The sequence below is a fragment of the Myotis myotis genome, unplaced genomic scaffold, assembly GCF_014108235.1.
Source record: "Myotis myotis isolate mMyoMyo1 unplaced genomic scaffold, mMyoMyo1.p scaffold_m19_p_3, whole genome shotgun sequence".
Lineage (NCBI taxonomy): Eukaryota > Metazoa > Chordata > Mammalia > Chiroptera > Vespertilionidae > Myotis > Myotis myotis.
Window position 1 is genome coordinate 135,126,346 of NW_023416335.1, and position 19,482 is coordinate 135,145,827.

At 37.9% G+C, this 19,482-nt stretch overlaps 1 protein-coding gene and 1 non-coding gene across 3 annotated transcripts in view; both read right to left on the minus strand.

The window, feature by feature from the left end:
* TMTC2 (transmembrane O-mannosyltransferase targeting cadherins 2) overlaps nucleotides 1-19,482 on the minus strand; it is a 398,878-nt gene that overhangs the window by 78,446 nt on the left and 300,950 nt on the right. For both annotated transcript variants that reach the window (XM_036300084.1, XM_036300085.1), the window contains exon 9: nucleotides 4,798-4,879. In XM_036300084.1, coding sequence (XP_036155977.1) covers nucleotides 4,798-4,879 — 82 coding nt within the window. The remainder of the gene's footprint in view (nucleotides 1-4,797; nucleotides 4,880-19,482) is intronic.
* Nucleotides 10,343-10,449, minus strand: LOC118652221. The gene has a single exon (XR_004966488.1). It is a non-coding gene; the product is annotated as a U6 spliceosomal RNA (small nuclear RNA).

The following is a 19,482-nucleotide window of genomic DNA, read 5'->3' on the forward strand; positions in this document are numbered from 1 at the left end:
CCCGTTACATTTACAAAGTGCAAAGTAACCACTCTACTCACAGCATGGGATTATTAGAAGCAAGCATTTGGAAGTTTGTCCTTGAAGGACTAATAAGAGGAAAGTTTGTATTAATCTTTACATGAGCACTTGACTTTTTTTTTTTAAACTCCCACTATCATGTAATGGCAGTTATGTTTGCAGTTCCCACGTTAAAGAAGGCCTGAGAATGTATCCCCAAAAGCGTGAGCTTAAAATACATGACTGCTGAATGAAGTTTTTTGGTGGACAGTAGTCCTGGCAAAGGCTCTGAAAAAAAAAAAAAAAAGTGCTAACTATAAATGACTTCTATTTATCTAAATATGGATTGCTTAGGAAACTTGAGACTCCATTAAAGGTATTTGTAATTAATTAGGCCAAGTTTTAAAATTGTATGCCACATTTAAGATCAGGTATATTTTCCAAATTATAGTTTGCTCCTTTATAAATCAAATAGACATGAGGGAAGAAGACACTTAAACTTTGTATCACAGATTGAATTGTTCAATTTATTGAGTTTGATTTTTGTAAGAATCAAAACTCATTAGGGTCCTATGGTTATCCGCTTAGCTATTTAGGAAACAATTTGGCAATTTTGTGTTTCTGACATTATCATTCTCTTACGGTGCGTGTTTTAAAATAGCGTTCTTTTAATTTTACATGCTTTTGTGATGGGGTGCTGTTTTGTTACATAATTTTGACTTGGATATTTTCATTTGCATTTGTTTATGGAATTTCAGGAGGAATACTCAACATCTGAGTCCTGGATGATACTAATAAACTAATAATTGCAGAGGTTAAAAAAAAAAAAGATAAACTAATGAGAAATTGAGTATATAGTAGAAACAACATGAAATCTGAGACTGGGAGAACATTTTGGAAGCCCACATCCACTTTTCCACTTTACAAATGAGGAAATCTGAATCCCTGAGACTATAGGTAGCAGGTACCAGGCCTTTAACCAATTTATTGAGTCCATTTTATAGATGGGCCTAGCTTTCTTTCTCACAAGCAACCCAAAGACAAAAAGGCAATCTGCAATGCAATCCCTCCTGTGGATGCAAAATACAAGTAATGCTAGTGCTTTGAAATACTGCCTTCTAATTGCCACTGCAGCCAGTTTAAATTCCTAAAATTCTCCCTGTCCAGTCCCAACTGGATGCTATTTTGCAAGTCAATTGTATCATCGATAAACAAATAAAAAACACATAAAATCACCTAGGATAGTGAATTTCTAGTAGAACAAACTCACCTACTCTGCTTTTTCACAGGCATATGACAAAGCATTTTGAAAAGATTCAGAACAACATGCATATTTCATTTAAACATTTATTTTTAAGCTGAAGATGTATTGTTATTCATTCACTCCAGGGGTATAAATATTCCAAGAATATCTAAAAATAGTAACTGATATGAGAATCATAGTATGCATCTTCTTGGACAAGAATTAATAAAAATTCTAATGAAATAAATTTTCAGTCAATTTTGGAACATATATCCAATTCTAAAATACAGAGTACTCCTGAATTCAACTGACAACTACTGCAGCACATTTCCATTGGCACAAAATGGAAAACAAGTCCCCTTTATTTTTAATTATCTTATAATTTTCTGAAGAAGGTAAGTATTTATATCCCCAGAACCACTCCCTAGTCCAAGCCACCATCATTTCTTGCCTAAAATCCCAACAGAGCTCCCTTTGCTCTACTCTGACCTTTCTCTAATCCTGTCCTGCTCTTAGAATAATAAAGTACAAACTCCTTAGTTTGGTCTACAAAGCCCGTGCACTCTACCTCTGCCTCCTCTACAGTTTCCTCTCCTCCATTTTTCCTTCCTGTTCAATCTACTCCTACTCACATTAGCCTTTTTTCTCTGCTGTGAAAGTAAACTTGGTCTTGTCTGTAACCTTTGAACTTACTGTTTCTTCTGTCTGAAAACTTTTACCTCATTCTTCAAATAACTGACTTAAGCTTACAGATTTCAAATATAATCTCTTCAAAGATACTTTTCCTGAGTAGTTGGTTTCAACAAGTACCCGACTTCTCACCTCATCACCTTCTAAAAATGACAATATGCTGTTTATTTCCTACATCACCCTATTCACTTTCTAAAAACAGAAAAATGCCTTGCATCTATTCGATATATCTTATACATGTTAACATTAATAAAAAACCTTTCTTAAGACTTTTAAGCTGTCATGACTTATATGACTTTGACCTTCTAAAACTGAACAAAGGGGCCAACTAATAAAAAATATCTATCTACTTACACACCCATTTGTCTATCTACCAATGTTGTGAAAAGAAATGGAACATTTAGCAGAAAAAGCAATAACGGTTATAAAAGAACCCAAAATTCAGTTACCCACAACTAACTTAGACATGTCAACTTCATTTTCCTAGACTTCGATTTGTATATCAAACGGGTTATGTTAGATAATTTTAAAATAAATTTCCAGTTCTAAATTTTAGTTATTTGAAGTACATATCCCTAAATTAAAAAATCATTAATATTCCATTAAATGTGCATCTGTAATAACTTGAGCACAGGGAAATAGACATTTCAATCACTCAGTTATGGGCTTTCTATCCATTTGTAGGTTATTTGTGCTGTAATTTTTCCTTTTGATGTCTCATCTTGAGTGTCTTCCATTTCCTCCCCGAGAGTGGGGGAAAGAATATTATAAAATTATACTGAATTATGTAGTCATTCCTCCCTTAGGAAATAAATGTACTTCTGATAATGTATGTATGCCAAAAATTTTAAATAATCCAGGGGTACTAAGAAGAGTCAGTTTTTAACACATGTATTTGCTAAACATGTGTTACCTCTGTTTTCCAAATAACATGCAATAATAAATTTGTTGCTCTTTCTGTTAAAACTAAATCCAGCCCAGATGGTGTGGCTAAGTGGTTGAGCATTGACCCATGAACCAGGAGGTCACTAGGTCAATTTCCATTCAGGGCACATGCCTGGGATTCAGGCTTGATTCCCAGTAGGGGGCATGCAAGAGGCAGCCAATTGGTGATTCTCTCTCATCATTAACGTTTCTATCTCTCTCTTCCTCTCCCTTCCTCTCTTTCTAAAATAAAATATATATATATATATATATATATATATATATATATATATATATATATAAAATTAAAACAAATCCAAAAATTTCTCATGGGAGAATTACTCCCTACTACCACACTGAAAAAAAAAAATCAGAAGTATGATATAATATAAAATAATAATACATACATACATACAAAGATAGAAGTGGGTAAAGACAGACCAGCCAGAATAAAGGGAGACTAAGGGGACTAACTCTTCAATATAATAGTGATTTTTTCCATTTCAATTCAAAGGAAGCAATGATAACGTTTAAAGGAATTGGTTGTGAAAAATCTAAAGCATGTAATAAAATTAAGGGAAACAAACTTAGAAGATGCCGTAAGTAGAATTAGTTGAGGCAAAAGGAAATGCTGGCAGCAAGATAAGGGAAAAACAACAAGCCTATTTCATAAGATGCAATGATAGGAGGTCCTGCAGCACTCAGAGAGAATGATCATGGGACTATTCTAATGTTCAGTAGGGGTACCCACAACAGTATCCACAAGAAAATCCTAACTTAAAATACTTCATATAAGAAAACTTGTAATAATAAGTTCTGTAGCAAACTTAAATTAGTTGACTGCTATCTTAACCTGGCAATAAAATTGCACTGTGAAACAAAAGCAGAAGTGGTTAGGCAATAAATTGTGTGAAATTACATGCTATGTTATGCTGGGAAGATAAAGCATCACAAACCTATAAACATATCCATGCAATGTAAATAAACAAATGGACTTGTGGTTGGTTCAGGGTATCCTCCATTTGACTATTCCCATGTTCCACACTCATACCCTGTCACTTATTTATTGTTACTCACTGGAAAATGCAAAAACAAATTAAATATTGTATGAGCATATTAGCTTTAATTTCTCAAGATTTAATTTTCATCCATCTTTAGGTTTACTACTTGATAATAACTAACACACAGCAAAGCCAATAGTGGCCAAAAAAACTTTTTTTTTTCCTCAAGGGATCAGCAAAAGGAAATGTTTTGTGGCTCACCAAAAGCCATTCCAACTGAAAATCTGGTAGAAATAAGCACATCTTTCACAACACCAAACAAGCTATATTACTTTGCCTCGCTTAACACATGACTCACTACTAATGATAGAGTGGATGTGACAGAGTTGTTACATAAGTTCACTCTGGTATGATCCAGGCCCAGGCTAAACTGAACGAGAGAGCCATCCTTTACACTGTGCACAGTTGATCCTTGACCTCAATCATAGGCATGTAGAGGCTGGTGTGCATCCATATCTTCTAAGACTTTGAGGCCAAAATGTAAACCTCTGAAACTTCAAAATGACACATTCCATAAAAAATGCGTTATCATTTACAATGAAAAGAGAGCTAGTAGTTGGATTATATACGATACATCAGGCCAGGAGAGAGATGTTTTTCCAATGAGACCTCATTTAAACTCCACAGTGATGTTGAATGAAACAACTGTGAAAATGCCTTCCCTAGGGAAGTCCTATGAAAATGACTAAAGGAAAACATAGTGGATAGCCCTCTTTAAGATGCCCGTTTTGAGTGAGAAGGGAAGACTATGGAATGAGGCTAACTCTGCAAGAACAAAGTCAATGTCCTCCCAAAATGTTCTTTACTAGCAAAACCTAAATCTCATACCAACATTAATAGGAAATGTGGGGGACATGGAAAAAACTCTAGACCACTCACCATAATGCATGTAACAGTTTCCTTTGGTGGGATCCAGCTCAATAGCCTTCAAGAAGAACTTTTCAGCCTCACTCTTACGACCCTTGAAAAACAGAGAAAATGGATGATTCAGCAGCGGATCATGAGGGATTCTTCTCCTCCTGAGCCCCAGTGAAGTGGACTGATGTCTACTTGATAATCATCATAAAAAAATGTATAGTTTTTATCTGAACAAAGATGGTCAAGGAGAATGTACTGAGAGAGAAGACTGAAGCCGGAGTCCTGGGAAACACCAAGATTAGAAGAACAGACAAACGTTGAGTTCATCAAAGATCAAAGAGAAGAAGCCAGGGAAGCAAGAAAAAAAAAGTAAAAAATGGTTTTACAGAAACCAAAAGGATAAGATAGACAGAAGGAATGACGAGAAACACCGTCATCATTGTCTATTTTATATTCTCCCTTCAACTGCTTCCTTTCCATTCCTTCTTCTTCCTTGTAAAGAATTATGGCCATTTTAGCTTTAGAGATGATTTTATCCTAATTGCTCACTTTATACATGAAGAAACTAGTCAAATTTGCTGAATATCAAACAATACAATTTATCTAGGACTTGCTGCTGTCATTCAGGACTAACATACTGCTAATCCAGGATTCAATCCAAAACTAGGTTATCTTCCTAGCTATAGCTTTAAATAAACATTACTGACTGCATCTATGCTGACTGCAAGTGGCATCAAGGCACTGGGTAGTGTCCAGTAGCCATGGTACCAAGTTAAAAAACAAACAAACAAACAAAATCCCCACACAATCTTATCTACCTGTTCCTTCTAATTTATATACTCCCTACCACATGAACTTCAAACTATTTTTTTCTTTCTTAAAACCACTATTATGGAGATAAGTCTTCCAAAACTAGAAGTGTATAATGAACCTAAGATTCTACACTACATGCAACTTTGATTCATTTTTCCATATACCCTCTCCTTTAAGTTTATTCCCTCATTTACAAGATTCACTCTTGCTTGCACATTCTTTGCTCATTCATTTCCTAGCAGGTAAGACCTAGCCTACAGCCTCTGCCATATACAGCCAGTGTTCATCAAATGATCAGACAACTGAGTTCATTTCTTTTTTTATTTTAATAATGTTTCTCCAGTTAACAATTCCTCTTTAACTCACACATCTCATCAAATATCCAGTAGTTAAAATTTTAATTCCCTGAAATATTTCTCCCAGCATTGTAACTTCAAAGGGAAAGAAAGGAAAACACAGGCAAAATGCTTTACTGACTTCCATGAAGTCAGTAAAAGTTTGCAATAATCTTACCAAATTAGGATTCCTAAATGATAAAATCACTGTAATGAGTCAGATAGTCTAACATATGAATTAAGAGCTAAATGCTAGGCAGGCACAGCAGCACCCACATTTGTGTAGCTATGTGACCATCAGAAAACTATTTCATCTCTTAGCTGGAATTTTCTCTATTGCAAACCAGAAGATAGGTGGAGCACAGAAAATATTTAGGGCAGTGGAAACTAATCGGTATGATACTATCATAATGAATACAGGTAATTACACAGTTATAAAATCCTATAGAATATATAACACAAAGAGTGAACCCTAATGTAAACTATGGACTTTAATTAATAGCAATGTGTCCACATTAGCTCATCAACTGTAACAAATGTACGTCACTAATGCAAGTTCGTAATAATAGGAAAGCTATGTGAAGGGTGGCAAGATGGTGAGGGAGCATATGGGAATTACCTATATATTTGATTCAATTTTTTTATACCTAACACTTCTCTAGAAATAAAGTATATTATTTCAAAAGAAGATAATGAAATAGTTCATAGGACATTAAATTTCTGAGGTAACACACATAAAGTCATTATTATATACTTACATACACTGTAATTTTATGATAAATGTTAATTATTATTTTATATGTACATATATAGTATGCAACAGAATGCAGAATTCTGAATGACAAAGAGTATGTTCTTTTATACACACCACCTCAAAAACACATGGTCAGCTTTAAATCGTCACTGGAAAAATGATGTACAAAGAACTTGCAGATGATATTAAAAGAAAGATGTAAAAAGAAAACTATCATTGGTAGAGAGTCTGTACAAATGTTATATGCAAAGATAAAAAGGATCTGTGAACTTTCTTCCACTTAAGTTTTTTAGGACAAAAGAGAAAAAACTGGTTCATTTATCAATGTCATAGTAAATAGGGTAGTAAAATCTTCATCTGTAGTCAACTGGCAAAATAATCGTATACGGCATTAAAAACAGCCACCAGAACGCCAAGGGCGGTGATCTCTGCTTACTCCAGGGGACAGGTTATTAAAGGCAACGAGTCCCACCAGTTCCTTGATACAAAATAAACACATTGAAGGACAGAACACTCTTTCTGGGGGTAAGTATCAAACCATCATGCAAAAACCTATCTTTTTGCTTTGACTACTATTTATTTAGTCAAGTGCCAAATAATAAAGAGGAAAATAATATCCTACAAGAATATACAAAATCAAATGTCAACCAAATGCAGAAGCATGTAGATACACACATTATTAGCTCTTACTAAGGGATTATGGCAGCTGAGAGATAACACTCAGTGATCCCACTTCTAGGAATATATCCAAAGAACCCCGAAACACCAATCAGAAAGAATACATGCACCCCTATGTTCATAGTTAATTTATAATAGCTAAGATCTGGAAATAGCCCAAGTACCCATCAGTAGAGGAGTGAATAAAAAAGATATGGTACATTTACACAAAGGAATACTATGCAGCTATAAAAAAGAAGGATCTCCTACCCTTTGAGACAGCATGGAAGGACCTGGAGAGTATTATGCTAAGCGAAATAAGGCAGTCAGAGAAAGACAAGCATCACATGATCTCACTTATATATGCAATCTAAGTAACAAAATAAACTGATGAATGGAGTGGATCCACCAACATGGAATCATGCAACAGACTAAAGAATCTCAGAGGGTGCCATAACAGGTTTGGCTCAGTGGATAGAGCATCGGCCTGCGGAATGAAAGGTCCCAGGTTCGATTCCGGTCAATGGCATGTACCTGGGTTGCAGGCACTTCCCCAGTGGGGGATGTGCAGGAGGCAGCTGATCAATGTTTCTCTCTCATCGATGTTTCTAACTATCTCTCTCCCTTCCTCTCTGTAAAAAATCAATAAAATATATTTTTTTTTTAAAAAAAAAGAATCTCAGAAGGAAGCAACAGGGCAGGTATGGGAAGAGATCAACCAAAGAACTTATATGCATTTATGCATAACCCATGGACACAGACAACAGTGTGGTAGGCCTGGGGTGGGGGTGCCTACCACACTGTTGTCTGTGTCAATGGGGGTGAGGGGAAAGGGGACATCTGGAATACTTTCAACAATAAGGATACATTTTAAAAAATTACTCTTTCAACTGTCATTGCTTTAGAGGGATGGTAGTTAAGAAGAGAAGAGAACAAAATTTTTCTCAGCATGTTTTTCTGGGTGTCTTTTAGATTACGTCAGCATTTCCTAAAAGCATTACGGAGTAACCACTGGTTGTACAAACTCCTCAAATCAAGCACCATTACTCATTTTATATATTGGCTTGGATATCAGGACACGTGTGTTGGTTCAGAAAAAAAAATGTGGGGGGGGGGGGACTGTGGTCAGCTGTGACAAATAAGGGAAATGTGAGTTAAGAAACTCGGGATCTTCTGCCAGTTCTGTGACTTGTTTATTTGTTTGTTCCTTTATTTTTGTAGGTTAGAAATTATTTATTGAATGCCTACCATTTGCCTTACACAGTTCCAAGCACCAGGGATATAACGATGAACAGAGTGCTTGCCCTCTGTTCTCGTTACAGGAGGCACATGATGAACATATTACCCAGTAGTAAGGGAATTAATTAGTCCCAGAGCACAGTGGGCAAACAGTTTCTCCAATTCTCTTTCAAAAAAAACCAACCTAGACAGACAAGCCTGTGTTTGAATCTTACTCTCTGTACTTACTTAACTGTGTGACTATGAGTATCTTTTATAATAACTTAGTCTCTTTTTCCTTATTTAGAAAAGTGAACACAATTTTGAAGGATTGCTAATAAAATCACAAATAACTAGCTTCAGATCTGGCACATAAAGTTCTGGCATTCTTTGATTTTTCTTTCTTCTATCTCTTAAAAAGAATTTATCCTCCCAAGTTTAATGTCGCCAAGTGGTTCCTAATTACCAAAATTCAAAAATCCATTTTAGAATTTCATGTCATGGTAGCAACTAAATGTCACCATTTTCCTACAAAATGACTCTCACTACTAACGCTTTCTCCTCTCTCAAATAAAAGCTCTTTAATTCACATCTAAAGTGCAACAACAGATTTCAGATTTCCTCAGTGAATTTCATTTCACCAGATTAATGTTCCTTAAGCAGAACTGTTTTGGGGATGCCTTTATCCAAAAATATTTTAATAGCTCTATGTTTTCATTTTTTTCTTTCTATTTTTTATTTTTTAATAATTCTTTATTGTTTAAAGTATTACATATGTTCATATGTTCTCAATGTCCACCAAATGTCATTTCAATGAAACACTATGAATCTATTAAAATGATTTTGTAGAAAAGTTTTAAACCACAAGAGATCTTCATGATCCACTGCTAAATGAAATACACTGTAGCCTATGTCCTAATTACTTGTTGTTGTTTTTTAAAACTGAAAGAATATTTTTAAGAGAAAATTAACATTATCTGAATCAAAGGATAACTTTACTGCTGGGATTTCAAAGGTGAATGAAAGTATTGATCCCTCAGTATTTCAAGAATGATGGGGAGAGAAGTACTCATCTGGAGTAGACTGATAGGTATAGCGCTGTGTTAGTGCCAACTTGTGTCTTGAGAACACAGCACACTTAGACTACTGAGAAGGGCAAAAGAAGGCTTCAGAGATGTGACGTTTCATGCCATAGAAATGGAATAAGCTTCTGCTATGTGACAGGCTGTGTTCCAGGTCTTGGTCATCAAGACAAAGTTCCTGCCCTCCTGTGGTTCACATCCTAGTGGTGTAATGCATAGTTTGCACAGGAGCAGGTGATACTGTCAGTTGCTCTTAAGTCCTCTGGTAAAATATAACACAGGCCAAGGGAAAAGAGCAATACTCTCCCGGGGGTAGAGTGGGGTGATGTTTGATAATGTGGCCAAGAAAGGCATTTAGTGGCATTTGAGAAGCAACCTAAGAAAAGGAAGCAAGTGAGCCATGCAAAGGTTGGGCATGCCTGGAGTATTAGGGCCTCACAAGACCATCAATATGGCATAGGTGGAGTACACCCTGCTCCCGCCTCCCCGCCCCCGCCCCCCGCCAGAGAATCACAGGGAATGAGTGTGAGAGATGGGAGGCACCAGATCATGTAGGACCTAGTATGCTCTGTGAGAGGTTTGGAATTAATTTTCTTTTTTGGAAGTGCAAACCACAGTTTCAGTATTGGATGCCACATGTTGCTCTGACTCATATAATTTCCTTGATGTTAACAAGCAAAGGGTCGAACTGTCTCCAGGAACTGCACAAAATTATGGAACACTTCATGAATCTGTGTGTCATCCTTGGGCAGGAGCCATGCTAATCCTCTCTGTATCATTTTAATTTTAGTGTATGTGCTGCTGAAGCAAGCACTAAAATTTCTTTTGATCAGGAAGGAACACAATGAGATTTTAAATAAAGGTACAAAAAAAAACACTCTAGATTTTGGGTGGAAATACTGACTATAGGGGACAAGAGAAAACAGAAAGGCCACCCAGAAGGATATTAATATTCCATGGCTAAGAGTCAAGTGAAGCAGTGGAAGTGGTGAGATGTGGTTAGATTTGGAATCTCCTGAAGATAGGTGGCTGAAGGATGGAGTATGAATGGTTCTATCATAAAAACTAGAGTCAAATACCAAGGTGAATGCAGGTATCATTTCATCACACGGGAAAGACTGTGGGGAAAGGTGTTGATAGGAAGGTGCATGTGCAGTGGAGCAATCAAGTTCTGTCTGATGAAGACTTTAGGGCAAGAGAGATTGGAGAACGAATTCAGAAAGACTGGCCAGACAGGAGGCCACCGACTAGGCATTGTCAAGGAAAGGAACACCAGCTCTCTGGTACCTTGAATGCAAATAAAATAAAAGAGGAAGACATATAAGAATGCCAAAGTGGGGGTGGTGGCGGGGAGACAAAAAAGAGAAAAAACTAAAAACCCTTGCATTTAAACCCTATTTTGAATAAAAAAGAAAAATACATCTTAAAACCATCATAAAATATAAACATTTAGGACCATTTAAAATAACTATTTTAAGTAAGTATCTTGCCTCTATACATATTTAAAATATTTGATAATTTTCAAAATATAAATTATATGTTGCTTTCACCAGAGCTTTTATATTATAGGCTAAGGTATAAACACAAAATAGCTAATTTCTAAAATATTACATAACTGAAGGTGTCTAGCTTATTTAGATTTCCTGTTATAGTACAAGTTTTCATTTCCTTTCTACATCTGTTCATTTGTATATTTTCCCTTGAAGCGTAAAGAGGTCATCCACACATACTGTAAGAACATTTCAGCGGGAGATAATTAATTTGACAGGATACAACCACATCTTAAGCTCCATTTGGCCAAATGACTTAGGCTGTTACATTGCCCCGCTATACTGAGCTCAAAATCAAGTTAAAACCAATGTCTCACCATAACTCTTTTCCATTCATGATCTCAGTTAATAAGGACAGTTTTCAGATATTTTATTAAAATGTCTGAGTAAGTTGTGGCGAAATAAAATTTATAATCAAATTATAGATAAAGTATCCTAGAATTTTCCTTTAGAGTTCTGTCAATCATTTTTAAATTTCAAATTTGGCTAATTTTATACTTTATAATATCTTCAATCACAAACTAAACAGAAACATGCCTATTTCTATTTTATTCTATTTATTTATTTTTAAAATATATTTTTATTGATTTCAGAGAAGAAGGGAAAGGGAGAGATTGGTTGAAATATCAATGATGAAAGAGAATTATTGATTGGCTGCCTCCTGCATGCCCCCTACTGGGGATTGAGCCTGCAACCTGGGCATGTGCTCTGACCCAGAATTGAACTGTGACCTCCAGGTTCATGGGTCTATGCTAAACCACTGAGGCACACTGGCCAGGCTAAACATGCCTATTTTTAATTAAAATAATGAGATTTAAGGAATCTATTGAATTATTCATTTGCTTTCTTTACACAACAAGTATTTACTGGGCATCTACTATGTGCCTAGCACTGTGTTAGCACCAGAATGGAAACGGTGAAAAAGAACAGACACAAAGCCAGCCCATGATGCTTCCAAATTGTAGCTCTTATAAGTCCACATAAACAAGGGCTGTGAATTTCACTGAGAACAATCGGTTTGACCTGGTTGCAGTACTCAGGGAAGGTTTCCAAAGGGACTGCTGCTTCCTCTAAAAACCTGAAAGATGTGTCTGATTAACTGGCTGAAGGTGAGACATGGTGTTGTAAGGTGAGTCCCCGCAAAGGTAAAGCCCCAGGAGCAGCAAATCAGAAAGATTTCCTGGAGCTCAGGGGGAGACGGAGGAGGAGGAGAGTGGGCCAGGTGAAAATGCAGGGAAGAGCAGAGTGCACCTGGCTTACAGGTTACATGAGAGAATTTATAAATATCACTCTGAGAGCAGCGTGAATAACACTGGAATGGAAACGGAAGGGATGTAGGCAGATCAGCACAGGCTGTTAAAAAAGAGTGATGAAGTTGATAATGGAGAAGAGGATTAGTGACTGACGTGGGGAATAGTCAAGTAAAACGGAGAGGATTGCAACATGGGGCGGAGGTTGGGACGAGGGAGGTGAGGTAACAAGATATCCTCTATGTTCCTGATTGTGAAACTGAAGAAAAGCTGGTAAAATAATAGGGAATAAAAATAGGTTAAGAAAGTAACATTATGAATCCAGTTTTGAGAATTGTAGCGATTGAGGTACCTATGAGATTCAGTCTGAGATGTCAGGCCGAATCAAGAGGTCAAAGGCAAGATAAACTAGTATTTCAAGGAGACAGCACAGTCAATTATGTCAAATGTTGAAAAATATCCACTAGATTTAGTGACAGAGAGATGACTGGTAACCTCAGTAAGGTATGTTTCTATGGATCAGGCCTAGAAGCCAAAGGAATGGAGGATCCCCAGGGAGTGGAGGGGTGGGGGCAGGGAGGGATAGAAGAAATGGATACCTTAATTGCAGACAATTCTGTCCCATCTGGCTGTGAAGGGGAGGGGAAGTGATAATGTCAACAGAAGGAGATGAGACATTGAATGTTTTGAAAAAGAACACAGAAAATCAAAACATAAATCACAACTGGGCTTAAAAAATCATGTCTAGGTTTCTTTTTCTTAATTCAATTGAATATTAGAAAGGAAAATAACTAAAAAATAAGTATTTTTTTTTTAGAAGTCTTAGATAACTTTCCAATTTTTCTCTGGCCAAATTAAACCTGCCCAGAATCCTTTACACTGAGTCTTGGGTGCTCTAAAACACTTGATTCCTACTTTTGTTGTGACACTTACCACATGTACTCCAATTACCATTTGTTCTCTTCTCTTTTATTTGTAAACCACTTTATGAGAATTGTTTAACCAACACTTAATATAAAGGTCAGATGCATAGTAGCTGGTCATAAATGCATGGAAATGGAAATAACTTGAAAAAAGCAACCACTAAAAACGCTTAAATATTTTTTTCCCCTGTACTGATTTTTAGAGAGGGAGAGGTGGGGAAAAGGATCTATATAATAAAAGCCTAAGCAACCGTTATGGTGGAACGACCAGAATGACCAGTTGCTATGATGCACACTGACCACCAGGCTTACTGCTGGGGAGCACAGCTGCCATGGCAGGAGCACTACCAAGCGGCAGCAGCAGGTGCAGCAGGCTGGGATGAGCTCGAGCAGTGAGGCGCCCAGCCCGATTTGGGCTCCTCCCTGGCTGCCTGCCGCTTGGTGCACTGTTATATCCCCCAAGGGGTCCCGGACTGCAAGAGGGATGTCCAACTGCTGGCTTAGGCCTGATCCTGGTGCCGTTTTCTGTAGCAGGCAGTCAGTCTGAACAACTCAGTGATTCAGAGAAGCTTAGGGAACTCAGGGTGAGCCTGCCTCCATGCTTGACTCACTCATTCGATGGTGTTCACAGGACAGACCGTGGTGGCCCAGCCCGTGCAGGTGAAGCAGCTGCTGAAGCTCAAGCAGCAGGCCGTGCAGCAGCAGAAGGCCATCCAGCCACAAACTGGCAGTCGGACATCCCCCAAGGGGTCCCGGATTGTGAGGGGGAACAGGCCAGGCTGAGGAACAACCCCCCCCCCCCCCCCGCAGTGCACGAATTTCACCCCCGTCCTCTGCAGTGCACCAGGCCTCTAGTAGAGAGATAAAAACATCCATGAGAGTGAAAACATCATCAATAGGCTGCCTCCTGCATGCCCCCTACTGGGGATCAAGCCCACAACCTGGGCATGTGCCTTGACCAGGAATCGAACAAGTGACCTCTTGGTTCCTGGGTCAGCACTCAACCGATGAGCCACACCGGCTCAACCAAAATACACTTTTTAAATGCATACTCTCATTGGAAAGTATTGTTGCCTCATTGGGAGAGCAAAGGTTTCAGTGATAAATGTGATTAAATATTAAGGCCTATGTGATATCCAGTAGGTAACCCCTATTGTCACAGTCATCAACACCACTCCTCTACAAAGGTAAAAAAAAAAAGAAACCATATTTTAGTCAGCACTCTGTGGTCCATAGGTGGCACTAAACGTTCATAGAAAATGGTTTACAATAGGAAACTTTCTTTTCTTAGTAAATTCTTAGCTTTTTTTTTTTTTAATCCTCACCAAAGGACATGGTTTTTATTGATTTTTAGAGAGAGAGGAAGGGAGAGAGAAAGAAAAAACACTGATCAGTTGCCTCCTGTATGCACCCCGACAAGGGATCGAACCTGCAACCTGAGTATGTGCCCTGACTGACCAGAGATCAAACCCTCAACCTTTTGGTGTCAGGGATGTGGCTCCAACCAACCAAACCACCCAGCCAGCACATGAAACTTTCTTTTAGGTGGATAAAAAGGTCAATATGATTTTGGTTTAAGGAATTAGCTCAATTAGAAAGTCACGAATCTTAGCTATTAGCAACCATACCAACCATTCAGCCAGTCTGTCTGTGCAATGGGTGCTTCTTGTTTGTCGAGGCCAGCATCATGAATATTCGCTGGACTGCTCCATCCCCAACTGTTTAATAGCACGGGAAGTGGCTATGTGGATTGGTCCCCATGGAGATGGCCTTGGCTCACAGAGCTCAGCATTGACACTCGTGCTGCAGAGGTTAAATCCCGTGGGGATGGTTAGGAAGCTGCCTTGTGAGAGTGGAGAAGCAGGAGCCTCTCGGCAACAGCTGCTTTGCAGCTGGATCACAAAGGAGAGCAAGTAATCCCTAGACACCATAAAAGGTAGCGGATGATGGGAAGGCAAGCTCAGTGCCTCCATTTGTCACTGGCAGGGTGCCACTCGCTCTCAAATCCAAATGCTCTCGCAAGAGGATAAAGCCAGATGTAAATGATTCCCTAATTTTATACTATTTTTGTAGACAGCTTCAGCAGTAAAAGATATGGAGGGCTCTTTAATTTATTTAGACATGACATTCTTTGATGATTTAGCCATGGGACTGAGCACTGGATCCAAAACAGAAACCTGAGTGCTAGTCTGGTTTTGACACCAAGATGAACAACCAAGGAAAGCCACTAATTTGAATAGGTTTCACTCGCAGTTGTCAATCAAGGGCCCTGGGTTAAATGAACTCTCCGGGTTATGATTCTCTGTTAAAGAAATGAAATTAATTCAGGGGAAGTAATCACTGGTTTAAAATTCAGATTAAGGAAAAGTCGCATTTTTAATTCATGGCATCCTTTATTCATCTCTACTGTTTTGCAATACATAATAGAGTAGAGGGATTGGCCCCTTCCCCTAATCTAGTGAGCTGACATTGGCATCGGGGACAGTAGCTGAGACCTAATGTCAACTGTGGTTAATTTTATGTACTAATGAGTGAAACTAAATGAAGTTGGATAAATGATCCATGTATCTTCTTCTGAAAGTACTTTAAAGGTAAAGGTGCCCATCAAAGACAGAAAGGTTCTTAAACCAACCAGGCCACATATATACAGAAAGTGTCTACTGTGCTTCAGAGTTATTCTGATTTGCCTGAAGCTACTCTGTCTATGCCTGCTGTTCCAATGTACATACAACAGCACCCCGTCCTGATTTTGACAAATATTCTGCAGTTGCCCTAATTCTTGTTTACCTCTCACAAGTGTTTGCCTCAATTAGATGAGTGAAACAATGGCTTTTATGATCCTGCAATGTCCCACCAGAAGAAACAACCAGGCTCCATTAGCAGCATCCGTGAGGTCTCCCCATGACCTCAGCTTTCATTCCCCAACACACTCCCAACAAAGAGCATTAACAAAGACATCCTTTCACAGCACAAGACCATGGGATCTCTGTGGAGCATAATTAGGTTTCCATTCATCTTCTCTGTTTCCCAAAAACACATTGCTCAAGTAGTCTGTGGTCTTATATTGCAATTCTACTTTCTCTTTATAGGTTATATAATAAGAACAGAGACATTATGGAGCAGATTACTATGTGCCAGGTACCACCCAAGCCCTTTATGTGGATTGCCACATTAAGTCCTCATAACACCGCTGAGATGCTATTATTATCCATTTTACAAAATTTAAAAAAATGGAGGCACCGTGAGGTTAAGCGCCTTGATTTGGCAGAGCTGGGATTAAAACAAAAGTAATCTGGCTTCACAGTTTTTGCTATTTATTACCTTATAGTCTTGGTCCAAAAGGTTACTACCAGGAATCATTATATTACTTAAAGATAAGCTTTATATAGCAGAGGTCCACGCGTATATTCATGCATCGACCCATCCATCCATTTTTCACCACGTGTTTAGAGAGTACCTATCATATGCCTGGTATTGTGCCAGATTGAAGACAAAATGACTCCTGCTCTTAAGAGACTGAGTAATATTGTGGCAATTCTGTACATAGGCCCTTTTCAATTGCTAGATGATATTTAAAAGGTAAACATATGTATGACAAAAAGGGAGAAAACAGAGACCAAATATATTTGGCCTGAATGAGTCAGGGGAGGTCTCAAAAAAATAAAATAAAATAAAAGGAAGTGGCTGGCATACTTCAGCTGGCTCACAGACTGAAGACAAGGTGGCCAGGCATCAAGGCAATTATCTAGTCAGTCCAAGGGCTGGTGGCTCAAAAGTTCTCTTTACATAATCTAAATTGGTAACATTTAGAAAGCTATTCTAATAAAGAAATTTATTTCTTGTTTTAACACCATAAAAAGAGCTGCAGCTTACAAAAGTTAATTTGAAACGTCCTGGACAGTGTTCTCAGTAGTTAGAGCATACCAAAGGGTCGTGGTTTTGATTCTCGGTCAAGGCCATGTACCTGGGTTGCAAGTTTGATTCCTGGCCCTGCTAGGGTGCCTGCAGGAGGCAACCAATTGATGTGTCTCTTTCACATTATTCTCTCTCTCTCCCTCTCTCTCTTCCGACCCTCCTTCCTTTCCACTTCTATGGCTTTCTTATACACCAATAATGAACTCACAAAAAGAGAAACTAAAAAAAAAAAATCCTATTGCAACAAAAAATTAAGATACTTAGGGATAAACTTAACCAAGGAGGTAAAGGAACTGTACTCAGAAAATTACAGGACACTGAAAAAAGAGAAAGAGGAAGACATAAACAAATGGAAGAATATACCGTGTTCATGGATTGGTAGAATCACCATCATTAAAATGTCCATGCTACCCAAAGCAATTTATAGATTCCATGCACTCCCCATTAAAATACCAATGGCATATTTCATAGACCCAGAACAACCTCTCCAAAAATTCATCTGGAATAAAAAAGACCCGAATAGCTGCAGCAACCTTGAGAAAGAAGAACAAAGTTGGAGGGATCACAATACCAGATATCAAGCTATATTACAGAGTCACTGTTCTCAAAACTGCCTGGTACTGGTGCAAGAACAGACATACAGGTCAATGAAACTGAAAGAGAACCCAGAAATCGACCCAAGCCGTTATGCTCAATTAATATTTGACAAAGGAGGCCTGAGCATACAATGGAATCAAGACAGTCTCTTCAACAAATGGTATTGGAAAAACTGGACAGATACATGCAAAAAAATGAAACTAGACCACCAACTTACACCACAAAATAAACTAAAAATGTATAAAGGACTTACTAGTTAACATAAGACAAAAAAACATAAAAATCTTAGAAGAATCCATAGGCAGCAAAATAGCAGACATATGTTATAGCAATAGCTTTATCAATACAGCTCCTAGGACAATGGAAACTAAGGAGAAAATAAACAAATGGGACTATGTCAAAATAAAAAGCTTCTGCACAGCAAAAGAAACTATTAACAAAACAACAAGAAAGCCCACTGCATGGGAGAACATATTTGCCAGTGTTATCTCCCATAAGGGTTTAATATGCAAAATTTATATGGAACTCATACAACTTAACAAAAGGAAGACAAACAATCCAATCAAAAAATAGGCAAAGAACCTAAATAAATACTTTTTGAAAGAGGACATATAGAAGGCCAAGAGATATGAAAACATGCTCAAAGTCACTAATCATCTGAGAGATGCACATCAAAAGGACAATGTGGTACCATCTCACACCTGTCAGGATGGCTATCATCAACAAATCAATAAACAACAAGTGCTGGAGAGGATGCGGAGAAAACGGAATCCTCCTTCACTGCTGGTGGGAATGCAGACTGGTGCAGCCACTGTAGAGAACAGTATGGAGTTTCCTCAAAAAACTAAAAATGGAACTCCCATTTGACCCAGTGATCCCATTTCTAGGAATATATCCCAATAAAACAGAAACACCAATCAGAAAGGCTATATGCACCCGTATGTTCATAACAATACAATTTATATTAGCTAAGATCTGGAAACAGCCTAAATGCCCATCAGCAGATGAGTGAATTAGAAAACTGTGGTGCATCTACGCAATGGAATACTATGCTGCTGTAAAAAAGAATTCTTACCATTTGCAACATCATGGATGGACTGGAGAGCATTATTCTAAGCAAAATAAGCCAGTCAGAGAAAGATCAATATCACATGATCTCACTCATTTGTGGAATATAATGAACAACATAAACTGATTAACAAGAATAGAACCAGAAACACAGAAGCATCAAACAGATTCTCCAACCTATGAAGGAAGGTGGGGGGTGAGGGGATAAGAGATCAACCAAAGGACTTGTATGCATGCATATGAGCGTAACCAATGGACACAGACAGAAGGGGGATGAGGGCATGTGCTGGGGGTGGGGGTAGCTGCAGAGGGGTCAATGGGGAAAAAAGGAGACTCATGTAATACTTTAAACAATAAAGAAATTAAATTTTTAAAAAATAAAAAAAAAATCAATGAAAAAAATATCCTCAGGTGAGGATTACCAACAGCAAAAAAAAAACGTAATTTGATACCAACCAACTCAAAATACATCTATTTAATAAAATATAGCTATTTAATAACTAAAAATACCAAATTTGTACTTTCTATCAGGCCACATAACTCT